General features: G+C 32.6%; 1 protein-coding gene across 3 annotated transcripts in view; it reads right to left on the reverse strand.

Moving 5' to 3' along the window:
• KaiR1D (Kainate-type ionotropic glutamate receptor subunit 1D) overlaps nucleotides 1-21,643 on the reverse strand; it is a 362,951-nt gene that overhangs the window by 92,606 nt on the left and 248,702 nt on the right. For all 3 annotated transcript variants that reach the window (XM_072520792.1, XM_072520790.1, XM_072520791.1), the window contains one exon: nucleotides 6,183-6,335. In XM_072520792.1, coding sequence (XP_072376893.1) covers nucleotides 6,183-6,335 — 153 coding nt within the window. The remainder of the gene's footprint in view (nucleotides 1-6,182; nucleotides 6,336-21,643) is intronic.

Below are 21,643 nucleotides of genomic sequence, written 5' to 3' on the forward strand. Positions count from 1 at the left end.
GGGCATATCATAGTGGCCACTACCTCTCGGTTCTTCTTTATTCTTCTGAGCAGCTCCTCATTTTTGACTCGGTCAGACTACAAGATATAAGTATTCTCCAATATAGCCACATCTCAAATGCTTTCAATCTTCTGCACGTATCTTAGTTCAAGGTCCACGACTCAACACCATTGAAAGAACAGTGAAGACGTAGCGTTGCAGTATCCTTACTTTTATACCAAAAGAAAGATTGTGGCTATTGCAGGTGGATCTAATTTTTTCGCCGCTCGCTCGTATCTGTTTATTGGTCCTCATTCTTTATATATTATGGTGTGATTAGATCAATATTTCTACTGGAGTTTGATTGATGTAGAGTTAACTTTGTATTGTTTTTAATTTGTTCAGAGCATTATCTTCAAAAATATAAGTAACCATTATGATTATCAAATGATGTAAATAATTGCCGTAGGAAGACGGAACTCAACAAGCTTTTTTGGTCAAAATTTAACTTAATATTACTATAAAACCAAACACACGTGCGCATAGCCCATATCAATTGTAAAGAAAAAGGTAAAAAATTATTCACATGTACCTAGTTTGTTAAACATCATTTTATTTTTATAAGTGTATATAAATCTCAAAAATCGTTTTGTTTCACAAAAACACTTAGGCAGATTAAGGAATATTCATTTGTTTAATCTTTATTTGATGATATTTGTAAATATTTATATAAATTTACTTCTGGTTCTTCTCTTAGCATTTTAAAATTGACAAAAATTGTTTTTACTCTCTTGAAAAATTTTGTTATGATGATTTATTACACTTTTCATAAGAAGGTGCGATATATCTACACTCATTTATTGTTCTAAAATTTACTTTTCCTAAATAATAACGCACTACTAAGAAACCTACTAGTATTTAATATGATTATATTATTAGTTGATATTCAACAATCCCTTTTATAAGAGAAATTTAACTTAGGGTGTGGTTTCCGACTTTCAACTACCACCCTTACAAGAGCTCTTGCGGTCTATTTCCAAACATTGACCCCTCTTTTTCAAGGACTGGTTTCAGTAATGAAAATTGCAAATTTGCCTAACTAAAAAATACGTTTTCGAGTTTATTATAGTGACTATAGTGAGTTGTAAGGCTGTTCCAATTTTAATATATTGTGTTTGTTTTAATGTTTGTGCTGTCCAAAAAATGTTTATTGAATTTATTTATACACCCTGACACAACAACTGGAGACATCAAATAATATATAAAATAATAATAACATTTTGCTAAATATTCATAACAACATACATATAATAAGGTTTTAAATTCAGAAGTGCGAGTGAATGTATTCCTTAAGGAGGAAGGTGATCCTCAGAGTATCTTAGTTTATAGAGCTTTCCTCTATCTGATATCTTGCAGTTTTTAATACAAATAAGAATAACGTACTGAAGCCTGATGATGGGGAAATATTGTAAGCCTTAAAACCGGTAGCCTAAAATTTACCAACTTTATTAAATAAAAACTACTTAAGATTGTGAGTATTGACTCATTTTCCATATACTAGTGAAAAAATTAATTGTATGAATATTTTTTTAAGTCGAGTAGACTTGAAAATATTCAGAAATTCATATACCAGGTAAACATATTAAACCGTATTCATTTTACAAATTTCCAATCGTCAATAGAACCACGTGTAAGCCAAACAGGGTTGTACTGACTATGTATCATATAATTTTTAAAAATAATTACTTTTGAAACTGTTAGTGTAAGAATTTCTTGAAAATTAATCATTATATCACAATTAAACTAAACTCTAAAAAATAACACGACCAGTAAATAACTATAACATAAATATAACACAATATATTAACTTAAAAATCAACTCGATACAATTTGAATTTAAAATGCTGGCAAGTTTGGATCTGTAACATGAGAATCTGTCTGACTTAAGGTAATAAATTATATTTAATAGCCTGTAATAGCCATGTTTACTAATGGGAATTTGGTAAACAAATGTACTTTAGTCAACTTGTCTCTCCTAGCGCTTTCTACGCGACTTCAAGGCTAATATGTAATCACTTTACCTTTCTTTATTTCTTGTAATATTCGGAAACTTTCCGCGTTTGTTATTTTGGTGGAAAAAGTAGACGTTAGAGGAAAAGTAAATTATAAAAAAAAACATTGGAATAACAAGGAAAGCGAAGTAGTACAAGACACTTAACACCAGACCAGGCTGGGGATGATACAATGCACAAATTACGTAAAAAATTAAAAATTCAACATATACAAAATGAAGACAAGGAAAGACATACGAAGAAAAAAGAGAAACAATAATAACTGGGCATTTTTAAGGCAGATCCAGATCATAAAGAAAGGTTACATGCCGCAGAAATACATTGTTACGATAAATATTATGACTCATAAAACTGTAAACATATTATTTCTAATTCTATTCTATTCTAGTAAGTTCACCGCTCAGCAGAAAAACCTGTCTGCCAACCTGACTTTTCGAGAGGGTTGCCGTCCGAATTCGAAGGGATTCTCGATTAACGGTATTTTATATTTAAACAGGGAATTTTGTAGAAAACAGTTAGTTCTAGTTCTAGTTTTGAATATCAAGTTTAAATTGTAAGCCGGAAATAAATATAAATAAATATTGTGAAATAAATTAGTGAATATTGTAATAAAGACTTTAATAAACTTGTAAGTGGTATAAATGTAGAACCTTTTATAATAAATAAAGACAATAAATTAGATTTAATAAAAAATACTACAACATATTGAAGGTGTAGCATTTGAAAATTCTTTGGATATGTATTGACATCCCCTCGTATTTGCTATAGCAATCGAAGAATATTTTAGTGTATTTCATTTCCCATTCGTTCGTATTAAAACACCGAATTCTTCCAATTCAGCTTAGCGTCGCCGAGTAAAATAAACCATTTTTAGAGTTGTTTATATTTCCTTGATATTTTTCTTTGATCGAAACCGCTAAATATTTTGCGTTTCAAATAAATATTCCAGTTTATATGTTTTGTTTATGCTAAGTTGAGCGAATGAATTTAAAAGATTATGAGATCACTCTCGCTAAGGCGGCTGTCGGTTAAAGTCGCTTATAGTGTTAGTCAAAAATGTTTCTTCAAATTTGTTTCCTTGTCCTTCGTCCTATTATTATGGAAAAATGTGTAGCAGTGTTCACTCTCGGTAAAGCCGGCCGCTGATTAAGACGTGTTTAGTTTTGTTGGAGTCCAAATTAATTTTCAAATTCGTAATCTTTTCGTTTTCCTTTTTTTGTCATGGAAATGTAGTATAAAGTGACAGTAGCACTTAAATGTTTAGTATTGAACACATTTTACAACAGTTTTTGAAGATGACCTCATGTTGCCGTTGTGCTGTGCCTGTTTCAGTCTTTAAAGGAGACCAGTTTTCGAGGTTTGTGTTCCAGACATTGTGCAGAGTGAGATTTAGTGAGGTTCAGGTAAGTTTTTTTGTGTTTCAATTTTAAAGTCAAGGTAGACATTTAAAAAAAAATAATTGCTTTCATTATTTAAGAAGATAATTCTTTACTTGTAATAATTTTTCATTTGCCACAGTTTATAGCTCAGTAAACATTTGTAAGTTATATAGCAATTCCCACTTGTAAACGAATAGCGCACATGTAAGTTTTTCTTCTTTTATTTTTATATTTACTTTTGTGACTATTAATATAGTCTTTATGTATTATCTGTATTTCTAACTGTTTGTGGTGAGACACAATAAATGTTTAATTTATCTCTCTGAACCATTTTGTTTATTTTAGAAAAGTCTCCTAACCCCTGTTTGTGTTCTTTATTTTAGGAAAGAAGAGCCTTTTTTTCCTTTTTCCAGCAAGATTAGGATTCTTTGAAGCGACGTCCTTATTTCAAATAGCTAGAGGTCTTTCTTGTTGTATTTATTTGCCTTTTTGTCCAGGAGATTTATGTAAGTATCCATTTGTTTAAATTTTTTTTGTAGTTGCCCCAATCCGACCCCTTGCCATTCAACTTATCCACGACCCAGCTCTCCAAACAAACTCTGAGTGCCGTTCGCACAGTTTCGTTTATTTTGGTTACCCTATCTCCTTCCCAATAGTTTCTGTCCCCAACTTTCAACCCCCATAATTATACCCTATGTGGTAGGTGAAATTCGTTACAAAGGAAAATAATATTTATTTTATAGCCAACGCAACAGAAATTTTAAAAATCTTAATTGAATATTTTAATGATCTATTGAAAGGGGATAATACCAGAGAGCAGAAAAACGGGTATAAATGCCATCACTAATTGAGATTAAAAAAAGAAAAACGTCGTATGTAGAAGACAACCTCCAGAACTTCCTGTGCGGTACCCTGTTCTGACTTTTCTACATTGAAATGGTATTTTTCTTAAAATTTTCATTAGCTGAAAACCCTAATGCACATTCTTTTGCTTTAAAAAGAATTTCATACTTCAAGAAATGCTTTTTAAAATTTCATATAGCCTTGTTATGTTCAATATGAATATATTAGTAATGAATGCCAGTGATTGTCAAAATTATACCCAGTATAATTTTATTAACATATTACTTATGTATATCCAGTATCTTATATTTTTCTGTGCCGATCGGCTTTGTCAGCTAATGTATTGTTGTCAATATCGCTCTAACACAAGCAAACAAAACAGTTTGTTAAATAGTTTTAAAATTATACCAATAAAACACTGAAACCTTTGTTTTCAAACCTTTCACAAAATTTATTATAATATTTTATCACTACAGCTGTTTCGGCAGAGTGCATTTCTCAAGTAAAACATCCAAAAATAGATCACTTATAGATCAGTTTGTACTGGTATGTTTTACAGGAACTAACAGACAACTTGATCAATTTCAATCGCATATTAATTCACTTCATAGTCATATTAAATTTACAATAGAAACAGAACAAAATCAACCCATTAATTTCTCCGTATTTCATAAACCTACCCATACTGACACAACTATACATAATTCATCATCCTATCCTACACCACATAAACTGGCAGCGTATCATGGCATGATATATAAATTAATAAAAATTCCGATTTCAAAATACAACTTTGAGACAGAATTAAATATCATTAAGCAAATAGCAGTAAACAATGGATACAACGAACCAACAATTAATAAAATTTTAAATCAAAAACTACACAAGAAAGCCCTGAAATTAGTATTTCCACCACCAGAGAAATAATCCAGTACCTTCTGCTTGATTACATATATGTACAGGCAAAATAACAACAAAAATAACCAAACACATAAAAAAGAAAGGAATAACACCTACCAGCTTTTAGAACAAACAACAAATTAGGCAAATATATTAAAAACAACAAGAGCCAAAATAAAAAGCATTTACACAGTGGTGTATACAAACTTAAATGTGGCGACTGCCCAAAAACTTACATCGGTCAAACTGGTAGAATCTCTAACAAACGTATAGCAGAACATAAAAGGGCTTTTAATGATAGGAAAACAGATTCTACATACGCACTTCACCTTCTAGATCATAATCATTCTTTTAATAACGAATTTCAAATTTTTCACATCCAAAATAAAGGCCTTAAGCCGACTTTATTAGAATCTATGGAAATGAACAAATTACAAAATACAGACATAATTCTGAATGATCAACTTAAGACAAACAGTTCTCCCCTCTTCAACCCATTTCGTTAAAGACTTTAAATTATTGTAAACACATCCAAAAATAAATCACTTGAGAAAGGCATTCTGCGAAAACAGGTGTAGTGAGAAACTATTCTACTAAATTTTCTGGAAGTTTTGAAAACAACGTTTTCAGTGTTTTATTTTTATATAAAATGAATTTCCATCAGGTAACGGTCGAAGTCGTCAGTCTTAAAATTAATTTTTAAAAACGCCTTGAGATTTTAAAATCGCAATATTAAAATAAAATAAATAATATATTTTAAAATTTATAGTTTATTTACAGTTATGTGAAATACCCGAAAACCCACAACGATAATACCAGCTCTGTACTATATTTTCTGTTTATAAAACAAGGCTTAACCACTATTCTCAATTCTTTAAAAGAGCGTCGACAGTGTGAGGATTACTGCTAAAAATGCCGGTAAAAATACAGTCCGCGTACCGTTTCGAATACAATCTGGCATCCGGAAACGATCGTGTTTCACCTAAAACTACAAAAACCAACCACTTACCACTTTCATGTAATTAATGAGGCTGTATCCGTGAGGCCAAAAATCTACTGCATCGCAACTGAGCGGCTTGATATCAATTTGCTGGCTGGTGTCCAAGTCATGGAGGGCTTTGGCGAACAAGTGAACTGCGTCATACATTAATGCTGTTTCGGCCTGCAATAAAAATGGCAAACTTTGATAGTGCTGTATTTAATGTATATGAGAGGAGTTAGTCATACATTTCTGTTAAAGGGTTTTTTCAACTTGTGTATTAGTTAAAAGCCCTTCCATTAACTGAAATGTAATTAATTACTAAAACTAATACGTAATATTGTTTTTTGTGTAATATTATTAGAACATATGTAATTGCAATTATGATATATGATATTTATTTTGCTATATATAGATTTATCGAAAATACAGTTGTGAAATCCGTTATTTATAAATCTTGTCAGTTGTCGTGTAAGCGACAAGTAAAGATTTTTGCTGATTAATGGGATTATATATATACATATATGAGAGAGAGAGAGAGAGAGAGAGAACCGTGCCGGGGTGCGTGGCACCCGGGCGGCGCTCTTTTGTGGGCGGTAAAATTTACCTAAAAATATAAATATAAAAAAAATAAAATCAAAACGCCAAGCAAGCAAAGTTCAAAAAAAATAACTGGCCAAATAGTTGCTATTAAGAAGATAGCGCGGCGTTCCCTGTGATGTATAATAATAAAAACAATAGTACCAAAATTGTGCATAGCTGGAGCTGACCGATGCTATTACATGCAACGGCGGCGGCGTTAGAGAATTCCCCGATATTTTCGGGATTTCCCGAAACTATCGGAGAATTAATATTTCGGGCCGAAATCTATACGTGTTTTCTGTGTTTTCTTTCATGCGAATAAGTTTTACCGAAAGATAGTTGCCAATTTAATGACAAGTTGCCTTTTAGTGTGATTTTTTTAAAAATTTATTTTTGTTATACATTATATTATTACTGTTAGCAGTGTTTTGTGAATGGTAAGGATATTCCAAATAGCTTTATATTACCTACATATATTATATAAAGTTAAACCACCTGTTAACAACCAGTTTTTATAGAAAGTGTTCAAAATGTGCTTTGTCTACTCCCCGACAGTAATGCATCCTATTTCTAAACCCTTGCCGTACTCGTTCAAATGTGTCGGGGGAAATTGCCCTACATTCTTCAACAATTCGTTGTTTCAAAGTGTCAATATTGTCGGGTGCTGTAGCGTAAACTTTAGATTTCAAGTATCCCCAGAGAAAAAAATCTAATGGTGTGAGGTCCGGTGACCAAGCTGGTCATTTTATCGTACTTAGTCGTCTAATACATCTACCACGATATTACTCATCTACGTAACGTCTTACTGCACCATAATGGTGTGCAGGAGCACCATCTTGTTGAAACGTTATTTCCAAGTTGCCGAATTGATCTGGATTATCCTCCAGAATTTTAAGTATTAACGGTTTAATTGTAAGGTTAGTATTGAGAAAGACACATAGGCCCAACTATGTGGTTTCCCAAAATACCTGCTCAAACATTTATTTTTTTGAAAATTGAGGATGTGTTTCACGAAAGACGTGAGGATTTGTGTCACTCCAATATCTCACATTGTGTGTGTTCACATTTCCATTGAGTGAAAAAGTACTTTCGTCACTAAAACGAATTGTTTTTATGTAATCGGGCTGTTGGTTAATTTTATTGGACATATTTTTACAGAATTCTAGTCTTCGGTCGAGGTCATCATCTGAAAGTTGGTGCAAAATTTTTAATTTGTATGGATGAAATTTATTTTTAGTTAACACTCGGTATACTGTCTTTTGACTGATTCCATAGATATATGCAACTTGGGCTGTAGAAGAAGTAGGGTTCACTACCATTTCTGAAATTATGTCAATTTTTTGTCATCACTAATTGTTGGTCGACCAGATCGTTTGACATATATTGAACAGAACACTACCTGTTTGTTTAAAGTTCCAGAGAAGCTTCCTCAAAAAAACAAGCTCTCGATGTAGGGCGATCGGGATACCTCTCATTAAAAAGACGTTTCGCTGCATGGAAATTATTTCCACATTCACCAATTATTAACACAGCTGCTACTTTGTCGGCTACAGTACGTACCATTCTGCCTTTGTAAAAGTTTAAACGTCTCGTTAAACAATAATTAAACTAAATATTAACCAAAAACAACTAAACTAATATTCATAAACTATTAACTAAAAACGGACTATTAATTGAACTTGACTAAACTTGTATAGTATAGTAGTGGTATACAAGGTATAAACGTGTTTGCAAACTAAAAATAACTGGAGAATTGACTAAACTAAGTAGAAACATTAACTAAGTAATGAGGTATAAACGCTTTTGCAAACTAAAAACAACTAGTTAATTGATAAACGTCAACTTTTTTGACAAATTACCAAAGGCGGACGTTAGAAATTTTATTAATTAAATGCCAAACTAGAATTTTAGTATTAATTTAATTTATTCATCAAAATCATCTTAAATCCAGACAAAATTAGTATGATTGAATAGGTATATTAAAATAATTGTAGTTTCGCATTTAATTAATAAAAAATATTTTAACGTTCGCCTCTGGTTAATGGTCAAAAAAGTTGAGGTTGACGTAGAAACAATTAGAGAATTGAAAAACGTCAACTTCTTTACAAAAAACTAGAATCGGAGGTTCTAATTTTTATTAATTAAATGCGAAACTACAATTTCATTATTTATTTAATTTATTCATCAAAATGAGCTTAAGGTTGAATACGTATTGTCAATACCTTTCAAACGAGGTTTGAAATCACTTGCCGTAAAGTCCTATTTAAAATTATCTGTCACAGTGGCGCTGTAACGTCATCTGTCACCTCCCTCCCCCATATTACCTCCCTCCAATTACATTATTTGTAATTTTTAATCAAATTTTTTATTATATGGAGAAAATGAAACCAGAGAATAAAAGCTAAGTAACGATAAATAACTTGCTACAATTTTAAAACGATTTTTATGTCTCAATTCCAACTAAACAATAATTTAATGTTTTAGTAAGTCATAAAAGTCATATAAGTCAGCCCAAAAAGTATCAGCTTAACCATAAATGAGTTGATAATGATAAATACAGCGAAGTATAAAATATGACTGTAGCTTTCCATTTAAAAGAAACCCCGTTTTCGTGTGGAAAATGAAATAAAGTCGGCTGGGGCACAGACTACAAGTAAGATCTTTTAGTGGATGCTGCAAAAAGTCGCAGTAAATAACTTTCAGCCCATTTACTAAGACCATAATCATAACTCATTTAGACAACCTTAACCAAAATCATATATTTTAAATATTACGCTGTGGAGACTCGACAGATTTTTTCAATGGAAAGACGAGACAAAAATATAATTTGGTCTTTTACTTGTAGAGTACCTTATTTAATCAGTTCTTATTATATTATTTTATATACAGTGCTAGTAAAAAATTTCCCCTTTCCACTCGCGTCTTTTGTCGAATAAGTTGACATATTTCAATTATCTAATTATTTTTACTTTGCTAAATTTTTTCAAAAGTATTTTACCTCAAATATTTGGTTTAGGTATTGTTTAACACGACATTTAAATGTTAAAAATGGTACGTAGTGTAGCCAACAAAGTAGCAACTGTCTTAATAATTGGTGAAACAGAAACAATTTCCAGGCAGCGGAACGTCTTTTAGTGAGAGGTACCCTGATCGTCCTATATCGAGGACTTATTTAAGGAAGCTTTTTCGGAAGTTTGAAGAAATACGTAGTGTTTAAGATGCCGAACGATCTGGTCGATCAACAATTAGTGATGACAATAAAATTGACATAATTGCAGTAATTGTAGTAAACCCTACTGCTTCTACAGCCCAAGTTGCGTCTATCTGTGAAATTAGTCCAAAGACAGTATACCGAGTGTTGGCTAAAAACCAATTTCATCCATACAAATTAAAAATTGTGCAACTTTCAGAACATGACCTTGACCGAAGACTAGAATTCTGTAAAAATATGTCCAATCAAAATAACCATCCGCCAGATTACATAAAAACGATTCGTTTTAGTGACAAAAATAGTCTTTCTTCAAAAACAATCAATTTCCAGAAAAAGTGAATGTTTGGGCAGGTATTTTAGAAAACTACATTGTTAGGCCTGTTGTTCTCAATAATAACCTAACTGGTGTATCTGGAGATGTTACAAAACGCAATTGAGCCGTTAATTCTTAAAATTCTGGAAGATAATCCAAATGAATTCGGCAACTTGGAAATAACTTTATACCAAGATGATGTTCCTGCATAATATTATGGTGCAGTAAGACGTTAGCTAGATAAAAAATATCATGGTAGATGGATTGAACGACGAGGTTCAATAGAATGGTCAGCTCGGTCACCAGATCTGACACCATTAGATTGTTTTCTGTGGAGGTACTTGAAATCTAAGCTTCACGCTACACCTCTCACAGTATTGACATTTTGAAACAACGAATAGTTGAAGAATGTAGGGCAATTTCCCTCGACACATTACTTTCAGAAAGTAGATGGAGCACATTTTGAATTCCTAATATAAGAACTAATTTTTAATTCTTTATTAACCTTCCGGAGATAACATGTTCTAAATACATAAAATATAACAAAGGTTTCAGAGACCGACATTATGGCTTGTATTTTTAAAATGACATTTACCAGTATTTTTCTTGGTTAATATAATAAAACAATATTTTAAGTACCTACAGTTTATTAAAATTTTTCAGAAGCAAATAATAAAAGTAAAACTTACAACTCCTAGCTTGAATAAAAATATTAATATAAAAACAACTAAATATTTCTAAAACCCTCGCAAGTAACAATGGAACAATGGAACAATAAAATTTAAATCATAAAAGCTTTTTAGTGAAACTGAATTTTTCTTGTTAAAATTATTCAATATTTTCCACACATTTGATAAAAATAGTTGTCAAGTGCTCCAAACACATGAATTTTCTACATTTATGGCAGCTGAATTTTGTTTTTCTGTTTTTGTTGAATGAACAGTAAAAACATCTACCAAATGTAGAATTCGTTAAAGCTTGCTCATTTTCTGAAATATAAATCTCATTTGATCTCAATTTTATTGTTTTTGGTAGAAGTTTTGGAGATTTTTGACGGTTTTTCACCTAGCTTTCAAGGAGTTTATATACAAAAATTTTCGATAGACAACATTCTTAACATCATTTTCGGTATATTATGTTAAAACAACTGACATTTTTTATACTCAAATACAAATTGCATTAAAGTTAACACCCGTCTCTTAGACCAAAAGCACTGATAACTCAAAACGTACGCAACGTTCATGCAACTCTCAACGTCGAAAGCATTACAGGTAAACAAAGAGAGAGCACACCGATTTGCAGAGGAAATGGATTAACCGAAAGTTTTCCAGTAACGGTTAGTTTGCATTAAGGATCTTCACTGAGTCCTTATCTGTTTAATCTTGTTATGGATATACTGACGGAGAGGGGTAAAGCTATAACGCGTCTGTAGTAGAATACCGCACGTGCACCCTGGATAATGCTAAATGAACTAGCACAAAAGGCAGGCAAACAATCTAGAATCTCTAGATCTCCTGGCAAGAACACATCACGAATATAAGATATGCTTCCCACCAACAATTTAAATGGATCTTCTCAGGACCAAGCAACCGAATCGGCCATTTAAATATAAAAGGTATTACTAGAAGTACATGTGAGTTCTCATTGAAAATAATATCCGACGTGGTTACAATTCATGATACCCATGTAGAAAACGAAGAACAAATTCTCGCTAGAGGAAGAATTCATGGCTATGATTTATTGTGTGCAAATGCTTATGTTCGAAACAAAATAGACAATGCACACATATGTTATACATCAGATATAAATAAAATTCATACGGTTACTATACAAATTGGCAAAATTACTGTCAGCAATATTTATAAATCCCCGGCAGTCATATGGCCTCTGCATGTTATTCACGCTCAAGCACAGTTTATGTTGGAGACTTCAACAGTTATTATGAACCCTGGAAGTATAGGCACAGTGATCAAAACGACGAGGCTCTGCTAAACTGGAGCGAAGAGGCTAACACTTATTTAGTCTTTGACGCTAAAGATCAGTGAACTTTTCGATCTGCAGCCTGGAGGCGAGAATACAACCCAGAAATATGTTTTGTTCCCACAAATGAAAACAGTCAACCAGTGGCAGCTTCACGTACAGTAATTCCAGATTTTCCATATAGCCAACATAGACCCATTGTTATAGAAGTTGGCATTAAAATAAAAATAATATCATCATTTCCTCGACCTAGGTGGAACTTTCAAAAAGAAGACTGGGCAAATTTTACTGAGAGATTGGACAAATGTCTGGGATGGATAGCCCCAACACGTGCACACTATATGAGATTTTTTTGTATATCCTAGGATAGGATGAAAAATGTGAGAAATTGTATCAATAATGCAACGAAAGCCAAGACCAAGAAATTGCGGACGAACTACTCCACAGTTTGGATGCAGCCAGACGACAAAAATGGATGGAAACTGTAGACAAATTACACTTTGGTTAATCATAGAAAAGCATGGTCTTTACTTAGAAAACTTTGCTTAATGCCATATAAATATAATATTTAACTTAGATATGCCAACAGTTTTAGAACATCTTTCATTTACTTATTCTCTTAATTACTGAAGGCACACCACAGTTTTGCGTTACGGAAAGAAACTGTATTTTATTTTATAATAATTAAACGAATTTTTAATACAGCCTATGTTACGTAATGGGCCATTATAGTAGATAAATCTAATAATTGTAATTTATAGAATGAAAGTTTAACCTTAAATATCGCCCTAGATCCTTAATATGTTTTGCGTAGGGGAAGGTGGTACACAGTGAGAGCGGTACACAGTAAGACAGCCAATTTAAATTCAAAAGTTTTCTTCCATTCGCTTAGCCAATCTACTTAAGGAGGGCTATAACATCACATATGTCACTACTATTGTTATTTTTGCAATATGGCGTATAGTGTAAATGTGTTTACTGAAACGTGTTTTTGATATTATAAAGTTACATTTGAACCAATATTCAGAGGAAATTTTGCTGAAACTATAAGCAGTTATTAAGTGATCTCAGCTGAATATTGGCACATTAGGTGTTATGAACAAGGTACGTTGTTGTTTATAACTTATAACTTGTTGTACTTTTTCAAAGTAAATTTCAAAATAACGTCCAACAGTACACATTGAGACAAGCATTACTGGTACATAGTGGGACTGTCTCTCTATGTACCCCAAATGAATATTAATACAATTACCTGAATATAATAATACCGTTTTTGTTGCAGATGCCTAGAAAACTTAATGTTTCACGAAAAATTTGCAAGACGTCTGCTGAACAGATGTCCAATGATGTTAATGCTGCCGTTGATGGAATATGTTCATTAAGACAAGCTGCACAACAATTTGATGTCAAATTTAAAACCCTTTAAAGATTTGTGCAGAAGAAAAGAAATAATCCTGAAAATTTACCAATAATTATGCAACCAAATTATTCGGTGAACAAAATTTTTACAGATGAACAGGAAGATATTCTGTGTAATTTGTAACTACATTAAAACTTGCAGTAATATGGCGTACGGCCTAACCACCGTAGCTGTAAGACGGATCGCATTTTATGAAGCTAACGTAAACAAATTGAAGGTACCAAAATCATGGATAGAACGTAGAATGGCTGGTATCGACTGGCTTCGTGCATTTATGAAAAGAAAAAAATTCAGCATACGACAACCTGAGGCATGTAGCTTGGCACGCTAAACTTCTTTCAACCGACAAAACGTTGAGCTGTTTTTTGATAATCTTCAAAACATCCTAAACAAATATTCTATTTTAATTGAGAGTTCACTTATTTTTAGTCTTGGTGAGACTAGCACAAAAACTGTCCACTACCCCAAAAAAGTTGTAACTGAAAAAGGAATTAAACCAGTAAATAGCTGCACTAGTAATGAACATGGTGTACTAGTTACCACCTGTTGTATGATATCCGCCCTTGGCACATACTGTCCACCAGTGATGGTGTTTCCACGTAAATTCTACAAAGAGCATATGCGACAAAATCTGTCGCTGCTAATATTTGATATCCACGAGAGCCACGTCACAGTGGAAGTAATCATAAAGGCTGGAGAAGCAGGTGTCCATATTTTGACGTTGCCCCCACATTGTAGCAACAAACTACAGCCCTTAGATGTGGCTGAATTTGCGCCTTTCAAGGCATATTATAATGCTGCATGTGAGGCTTGGCTACTGAATCATCCAGGAGCGCCCATCACAATATACAATATCGCTAAGTTGGTTGGTACAGCACACGATAAAGCTGTTGTACCTTTAAATATTCGGCCAGGCTTTAAAAAGAAAAAAACAGAGATATGTCCCTTTAGTCCAAATGATTTAAGAGAGAGCGACTTTCGTGGATCGTCAGTGACAGATCGTCCTATGAAAATTGTAGAAGAGGAGTCCTTCAATAACTTCCTTCCAGAACCATCGGCTGTAAACTCTGTTCCTCTAGACCCAAGTCCTGAAAAATTTCACCAGAGATGTTGTAGGGATATCCTAAGGCCAAGGCAATAAAAACTAATAGGAAGCCGAGAGAAAAGAAAAAAAGTAGGATCCTTACAAGCACGCCTAAGAAAGATGCGCTGGAAACCAAACGGAACCAGTTGGTTTCTTCGACAATGAAACAGACAGTTACACGTGTTGTGGATATTAAAAGTTCTTCGGATGAAAGTAAAGCAGTTTTTAATTTGGGAGATAGTGATGACAACGATGATTCTTAAATAGAACCAGTGGATGATGAGGTATTTGACTGCATCTGTGACCCTGTAGAGGGTGACTATGTTTTAGTGAGATTCAAAGAAAAGTCCAAAAATATATTTTACGTGGGACTTGTATCGTTGTATCGTGCAACAATTCAGAAGTAGAGGTCAATTTTATACGCAAAACCAACAAAATAGGTGCCTCATGTTTCGTATTTCCCACTGTTCCTGATATTGATTTCGTGGAGAAAGAAGACGACAGATTTGTTCTTCCAAATCCAACGCCATTTCGCAATAACAAGAGGCTGACAGAATCTTACAATAAATTTGAAATAAATTTTGGTCATCTAGACGTTCGTTAATTAGACTTCATTTCAGATATCAGCTGTTATGTTTTCTTGGGAAATATATAAGTATTTTTCGAAGTTATATTGACTATTTTTTTATTTTTATAATCGAATTATGGAATATATCATCTCACTGTGTACTAGTAACATATCTCAATGTGTACCAGGGGTGGTACACACTAAGACATGTGCAAGGTTGTTTTTAAATTTATATAACCTTTTTGAATTAAAACTACAGGCCTTTATATTTATGGAAGTGATACATAAAATGGACAGGGCTAAATTTTGAACATGTAATAAGAACAGCTGAAGATAGAGAAGATTTTAAAATTGTAGTAGCCAACCTCCATTGAGGAGAGGGTACTTTAAGAAGAAGAAGATACATAAAATACCAAAAATTATTATGACTGAAGCTGTCAGTTCTTATCGATGATTAAAAAAATTATATCGACAATAATTCATTTTTTGTCTCACTATGTACCACCTTCCGCTACATAACGATTATTACTGATTTTTCATTTTTTTATAAATACCGAAATGTTCTTTAAATAGGAATTAAACATTTTTAGACAAGAATAGAATAACTAGTTTTATTTTCCTCATTATCTTATTTAAACAATACAAAAACTGATTTACTTTTTTTTTTTTAAGATATTTTTTATGTACGCTTCATTGAATCAATATACTATTATGCTCGAAAAAAGTAATAAATCTGACTTTAACAAGTTTTCTAACTTTTTGCATTAAGTCTGGGATTAAGGGATGTTTTCTGAGCCCTAAATTACATTCAGGAACACGTCTCTCTTTATCATGCATAGCCTTGAGCCTACAGGTATTAAGGCGTCGATTAAAGTGGCGTTTTTTTAACATTAAAGTTAACTTATTTTATACGTGAGACACCCAAAGCCGAATATAAGTGATGTGCCATTAAAATGATTGCTAATATGCTTTGGGTATGACCAAAATTTAAAATATTATGCAGGAACCGTTATAAATTGGCCGTGTGCAGGATTTTCGGCAACATTTATTTTGATCCTTTGTGGTTTTTACTCTTATATTAGCTTTAGTTAATTCCAGCTTGTATGCTCCAAAATGCTGAGTCCGAGATTTAAAAGTTATGAAATAATAATGTAGCAATCCTAGTATAGCTTGCGTAATTATAAAATATAGAGTCCAGGCGGGATCTGTCGAAAAGCAGATTATAATGGATATTTTGAACAAAAGTTTCGTTTTTGAATTTTACATAACATTTGACTAGCTAGAAATAGAAAATTTAATGTTTATTGTTTAAAAAATAGCAATAATTGGAAAAAAGTGCAACAAATGAAACTTTTTTAAATAAATTTTAAATTGTCAAACTATTTATAAATATAAAGAAAGGTATATAAAAGAAGAGCTTAGGATTTTTTTTTAAGTTGTAAAAAATTTTTTGGCTCATAAATAATACTTCGCAAGTTTTACACATATCAATTTCAAAATTTGTATACTTAAAATCTTGAAAATCCTTTTCTAAACAAGAATTGACAGCTGCTGTCCCTGATGATATTGTCTTAATTTTCCTCAAATATCTACCAAAATGAATTTTCTTCCAAATGAAGGGAATCCGTTATATTTTCTATAAAAGAAGCAGCTCCCTTTCCAACTCTCCAAACTTGTTTAGGCCAATTTCCCTAACATATACCCTTTGCAGATTATTGGAAAAAATGATCAACCATCGATTAATTTGGTAGGTATCTAGAAAAAACAATGTTTTATATCGAAGCACCACTGATAATTTAGTGATCCTGCAAACAGATATAGCAAATGCTATGGCCCCCAAGCAAGCCGTAATCGCAATATTTTTTTATATAGAAAGTGCTTTCGATATAACATGTAAGTCGGTTATCCTTAAAAAACTGGTAGAAAATAATTTTACGGGAAACTTTCAGAAATAATTGAAACTTGAGAATCAAACTTAACGGGGTATTATCAATAGTAATACCACTAGTAATTCAATTTTCGCGATAAGTCTGTCGATTTACTTCTAAACGAAACTGAGTTGCTTGAAATCTTTTCTTTAAGAAACTCAGTTGAGTTTAGAAATAAAAGACAGACTTATAAGCTAAATTAAATCACGAGTGGTATTTTATTAGACTATTTCATGAACAAAGTGATAGGTCAGAAATTCAGTAGAATGAGAGGAAGGAATTTAATAATAATACATTTGATCTGGGTAACCCAAATCTACCCATTTTTTAAATAATTCACAATTAGTCATAATCATGAAATATTTATTATAACTATAAATAATTTGTTATAATTATTTTTTACCTATAACAATAAATAATTTGTACACGAAAAAAATACATTATTCTCGACTATAATTATTATAAACGGTGTAATTGTAAAAATTTTGAATAGTATGACCGTTATTAGGTGGATACAATGTATTGTTGCTATTATTACTTGATGTACTTGGAGTATTCCTAAAAGTATTCACTATGTTCTGATGATGTTCGGCACTAAGATGTAAATACGGTTTCATCGAGTTCGAACTTCCATGTCCATTAATTTTCATAGCTTGTTGTTCACTAACGCCAGATTGTAGTAACTGACTAACTGCAGTGACACGATTAGAGTGATTCGTTATTTTCACTTTATTAGTGTCTAATCCTATCTTTTCTGCAGCTATTTTTGTCCATTTGGATATTGTATTAATACCAATAGGACAATTCTTGTACCAGTTACTATTATTATATTTATTCCACTTGCCATTCACAGTCAGAAAAAGTCTATCATTGGTAATAGTTTCCCATTTCGATATAAGTTTCCGGTAAAATCTCACAGGACACATTTCAGGATTCTTCAAATTTTGAGTAAGCCATTTATTATCTGCACAGTTTTTATCACCACCTTTGCGGGTTTTGGAGAATATCGGGTTATATGCAATTCTGTTTGTTAAACAGCCTTTGTTGTCTTCTTGAAAAAATGTAACATGGAAAAACTTGCTTCGTTACCTCTCCAAGCTAATTCTACGGCAGCTATATGAAAAAACTTCTTTTGGAGTCCCTCTGGCGTGTCTTCGTCCCATTGTAAGCATATATTTTTATATTCATCCGAAGTCATAGCGACAGAACTCATTTTCCTTTTATCGGGTACAGTTTGCAACAATTTTCTCTTGCTATCACGAGCCGCTCTCGCTTCCTTGAAGGTTATATCTTTGAAGGGATCAAGATGTCTCTGATACTCACAGAAATATTTTTCTTGTACCAATTTTGCAGTAGTGTTCCATATGGTTTTAATAACACTCTCCTTGTAATCACTACCATCAATTTTTTGCATGTTGAAGGCCCAGTCTTTTAGAATGAATGCTAGTCTTTCGTTGTTATTTTCTGCATCTAATTTGTAGTTGCGATCCACACAGAACATCATAAATTGTCTCCATATATAAGATTTAGATTTTCTTGTGTTACTCGGTATATTTTCTTCAATGTTTTGGTTTATAACTTCGTTTGAAGTACCACCAAAACGACTCATTTTGACGTATACAGCTACAATAATTTTTTTGGCAAACGTCAAACTTTGCTTTGCGATCGGTATCCATGGTTACATCGTTAAAAACACGAAGCTGATAGACCAATCAGAATTGAAAGACAGTTGGTGTTTTCGCAATAACACAAGCTGTCTTTGGTTTGTGATTGGTCAGATTATGTGAAAATTTTAAGATGAGTGAAATAGTCCGACAACTATGTCTAAGACTAGTTTTAAGACTAACTGTCGATATCAAACTCACCTGGCGTCTTCATATCGATGAAATAAAAGGCAACTATTTAAGCCGAATGAATTTGTTAAAGACATTGTCCCACCATCAATAGGGTGCTGATTAAAGTGTATTACTCAAAATATATCGAGCTATATTCCGATACAAATTAGACTATGGTTGTATAGTTTACTTATCCGCATTCAATAATTTATTACAATCGTTAAACTCTGTTCACAACACTGCTCTCCGAATATGCTTAGGAGCATTTAGATCTAGTCCCGCTGAAAGTCTCTACTGTAAATCTCATGAACTCCCCCTTTACCTTCAAATGCAGCAACTACTCATATCTTATGTTAGCAGAATTTCATCAAATCCGACTAACCCTGTATTTAATCTTCTGACTTCGCCAAGACCTGGACTTGTAAACTCGTCCAGGTCTATACTTTCAATTCCACAGATCCTACAATCCTTGTGCCAAGACACAAAATTATCTCAAATACTTGCATCTATAAAACCAGAATCCTCACCATGGTCTAAAACACCTCCTTTTTTAAATACTTCCCTCTGTAAATTTAATAAGCAAAAAACAAATAAAATCATTTTTTGATAAGCTATCAAGAATATTGTGAATATATCCCACTATGATATGGTGCTTTATACCGAATCGCAGATAGAATTATTGTACTATCACTAGAGTTAATACAGTATTAGGACAATACCGAATATGCAACGAATGTGTTTTTAGGAGAACTCTTCAGTCATTCAAAAGCTCTCGAGTTCCGTTTTGGAAATCATCAAAGTGTACCTCTGTGCACCGATTCCTTATCCATAATTCATTTGTTAGAAAATATTTTCAATCAATATCACCCAGTGCAAAAAATACTAGAATAGATCTATGTCCACATTTCCGAGGGATTTCAAGAACAATAACATGGGTGCCTTCTCATATCCTTATCCTCATAACGGCTCATAGCGATGCAAAAAAAACATCTACATCCAACTTACCCACCTACAACATACAGCTACAAGAAGATATAAAATCAAAATTCAAAAGGAATATCCAAGGCAAGTGGCAGGAAGGCTCAGAGAAATACAACCTAATATTACCAGCTATTTATCCCTAAACAGAAAAGAAAAAATATTAATACGAAGATTGAGGATGAGGCACACACATTTGACACACGGTCATCTTATGTCCTCTACAGACCAACAGTTGTGCTTCCACTGCAACGATATTCCTATTACCGTCCAGCATATCCTCTTAAAATGTCAACACTACCAGCCACTCGCATTGCCAACAATATAACCTATGTTATATGTAAAAACAATAACAATATAACCTAATGTACTGACCTATTAATTCAACTGATTTATATTATTAGCAGCATTAGAAGTCTTTGCTGAGATATTGTATGTGTAAGTAAACCCTGGATTTATAAGTGTGCTTCTCTGTTTATATTTGTTGGAGTTTTGTCTCTTAGTCTGGGATATGTTTTCTATCACATCTAAAGTTGTGTTGACAGACATTTTTTGTGTGGCAGTATCTCTTGCAACGAGTTCATTGAAGTATCATTTCTAAACCCTGAAACTTTTTTTCTTTTTTTGGTTGTCGGTACGTGTCGTGTTTTGTTTTCTATAAAGGTTTTAGTAATTTTATAATAAACTTCTCCGGATTTTGGTTGTCCTTTGACATATTCTATTCCTAAGGCTTTTATTATGTATTGATCCGCACTTAACATTGTTAATAGATCGTTAGAGAATTGATATTTGCTACCTTAACTATAAAATATGGGAGGAGGTTTGGACTTATTTGATTTCTCAGAGGTTGCATCAGTTGGATTATCTTTATCTTCAAAATTATGATTGTTTTTTATTAGTACCCAGCCAGTAATCCTTAATTGTAGATTGTCTTTGTTTTGATGTTTTCTTCCGCGTTTGAATAGATATTGAATCATTGCTGTGGTTGTGTGCTGTTGTTCATAATTGCTAATACTCATTTTGCAATGTCATTCGTTATCTGGTTTTTAATTTGTATAAAACCAATATACATATAAAATAAAAATATAAAATCTATGAAACTGAATAGTATCATTTCGTCGGTATTTATACCGATTTTATGAATTTTCTTGCTCTAAAAATAGACAAATAATGTTTATAAATGCCTTTATCTTGTTGTGATAAAATTATGACAATCGGCAATGAACAATCACTAATAACTGTCTTAACAGTAAGATGTAATATATCCAAATTTTTAATTTATTGCCTTTTCAGGACGTTAAAGTTCGTTCACTTGCAAAACTGCAGTGCATCTTCAAACAGAGCAAAAATAAAGTCAACGACGCATATAAAATTCTCTCGAGATATTTTTCTTTCTCTAGTTTAAAATTCATGAAGTGCACACATTTATCCAGTAACTTATTAAAGTAGTAAATATTTTTTAATCGTGCTTCCGTGGAGAGTGGCTCTACGAAGAATGCACACAACGAGAAGACAAACAATCCCCGGCCGACGAAGCGTTAAGGCGAGACCACACAACCCCTAATTATTTATTTGCTCATTGCCGTGTTTTA

This window comes from Diabrotica undecimpunctata, chromosome 1 (assembly GCF_040954645.1).
Source record: "Diabrotica undecimpunctata isolate CICGRU chromosome 1, icDiaUnde3, whole genome shotgun sequence".
NCBI lineage: Eukaryota > Metazoa > Arthropoda > Insecta > Coleoptera > Chrysomelidae > Diabrotica > Diabrotica undecimpunctata.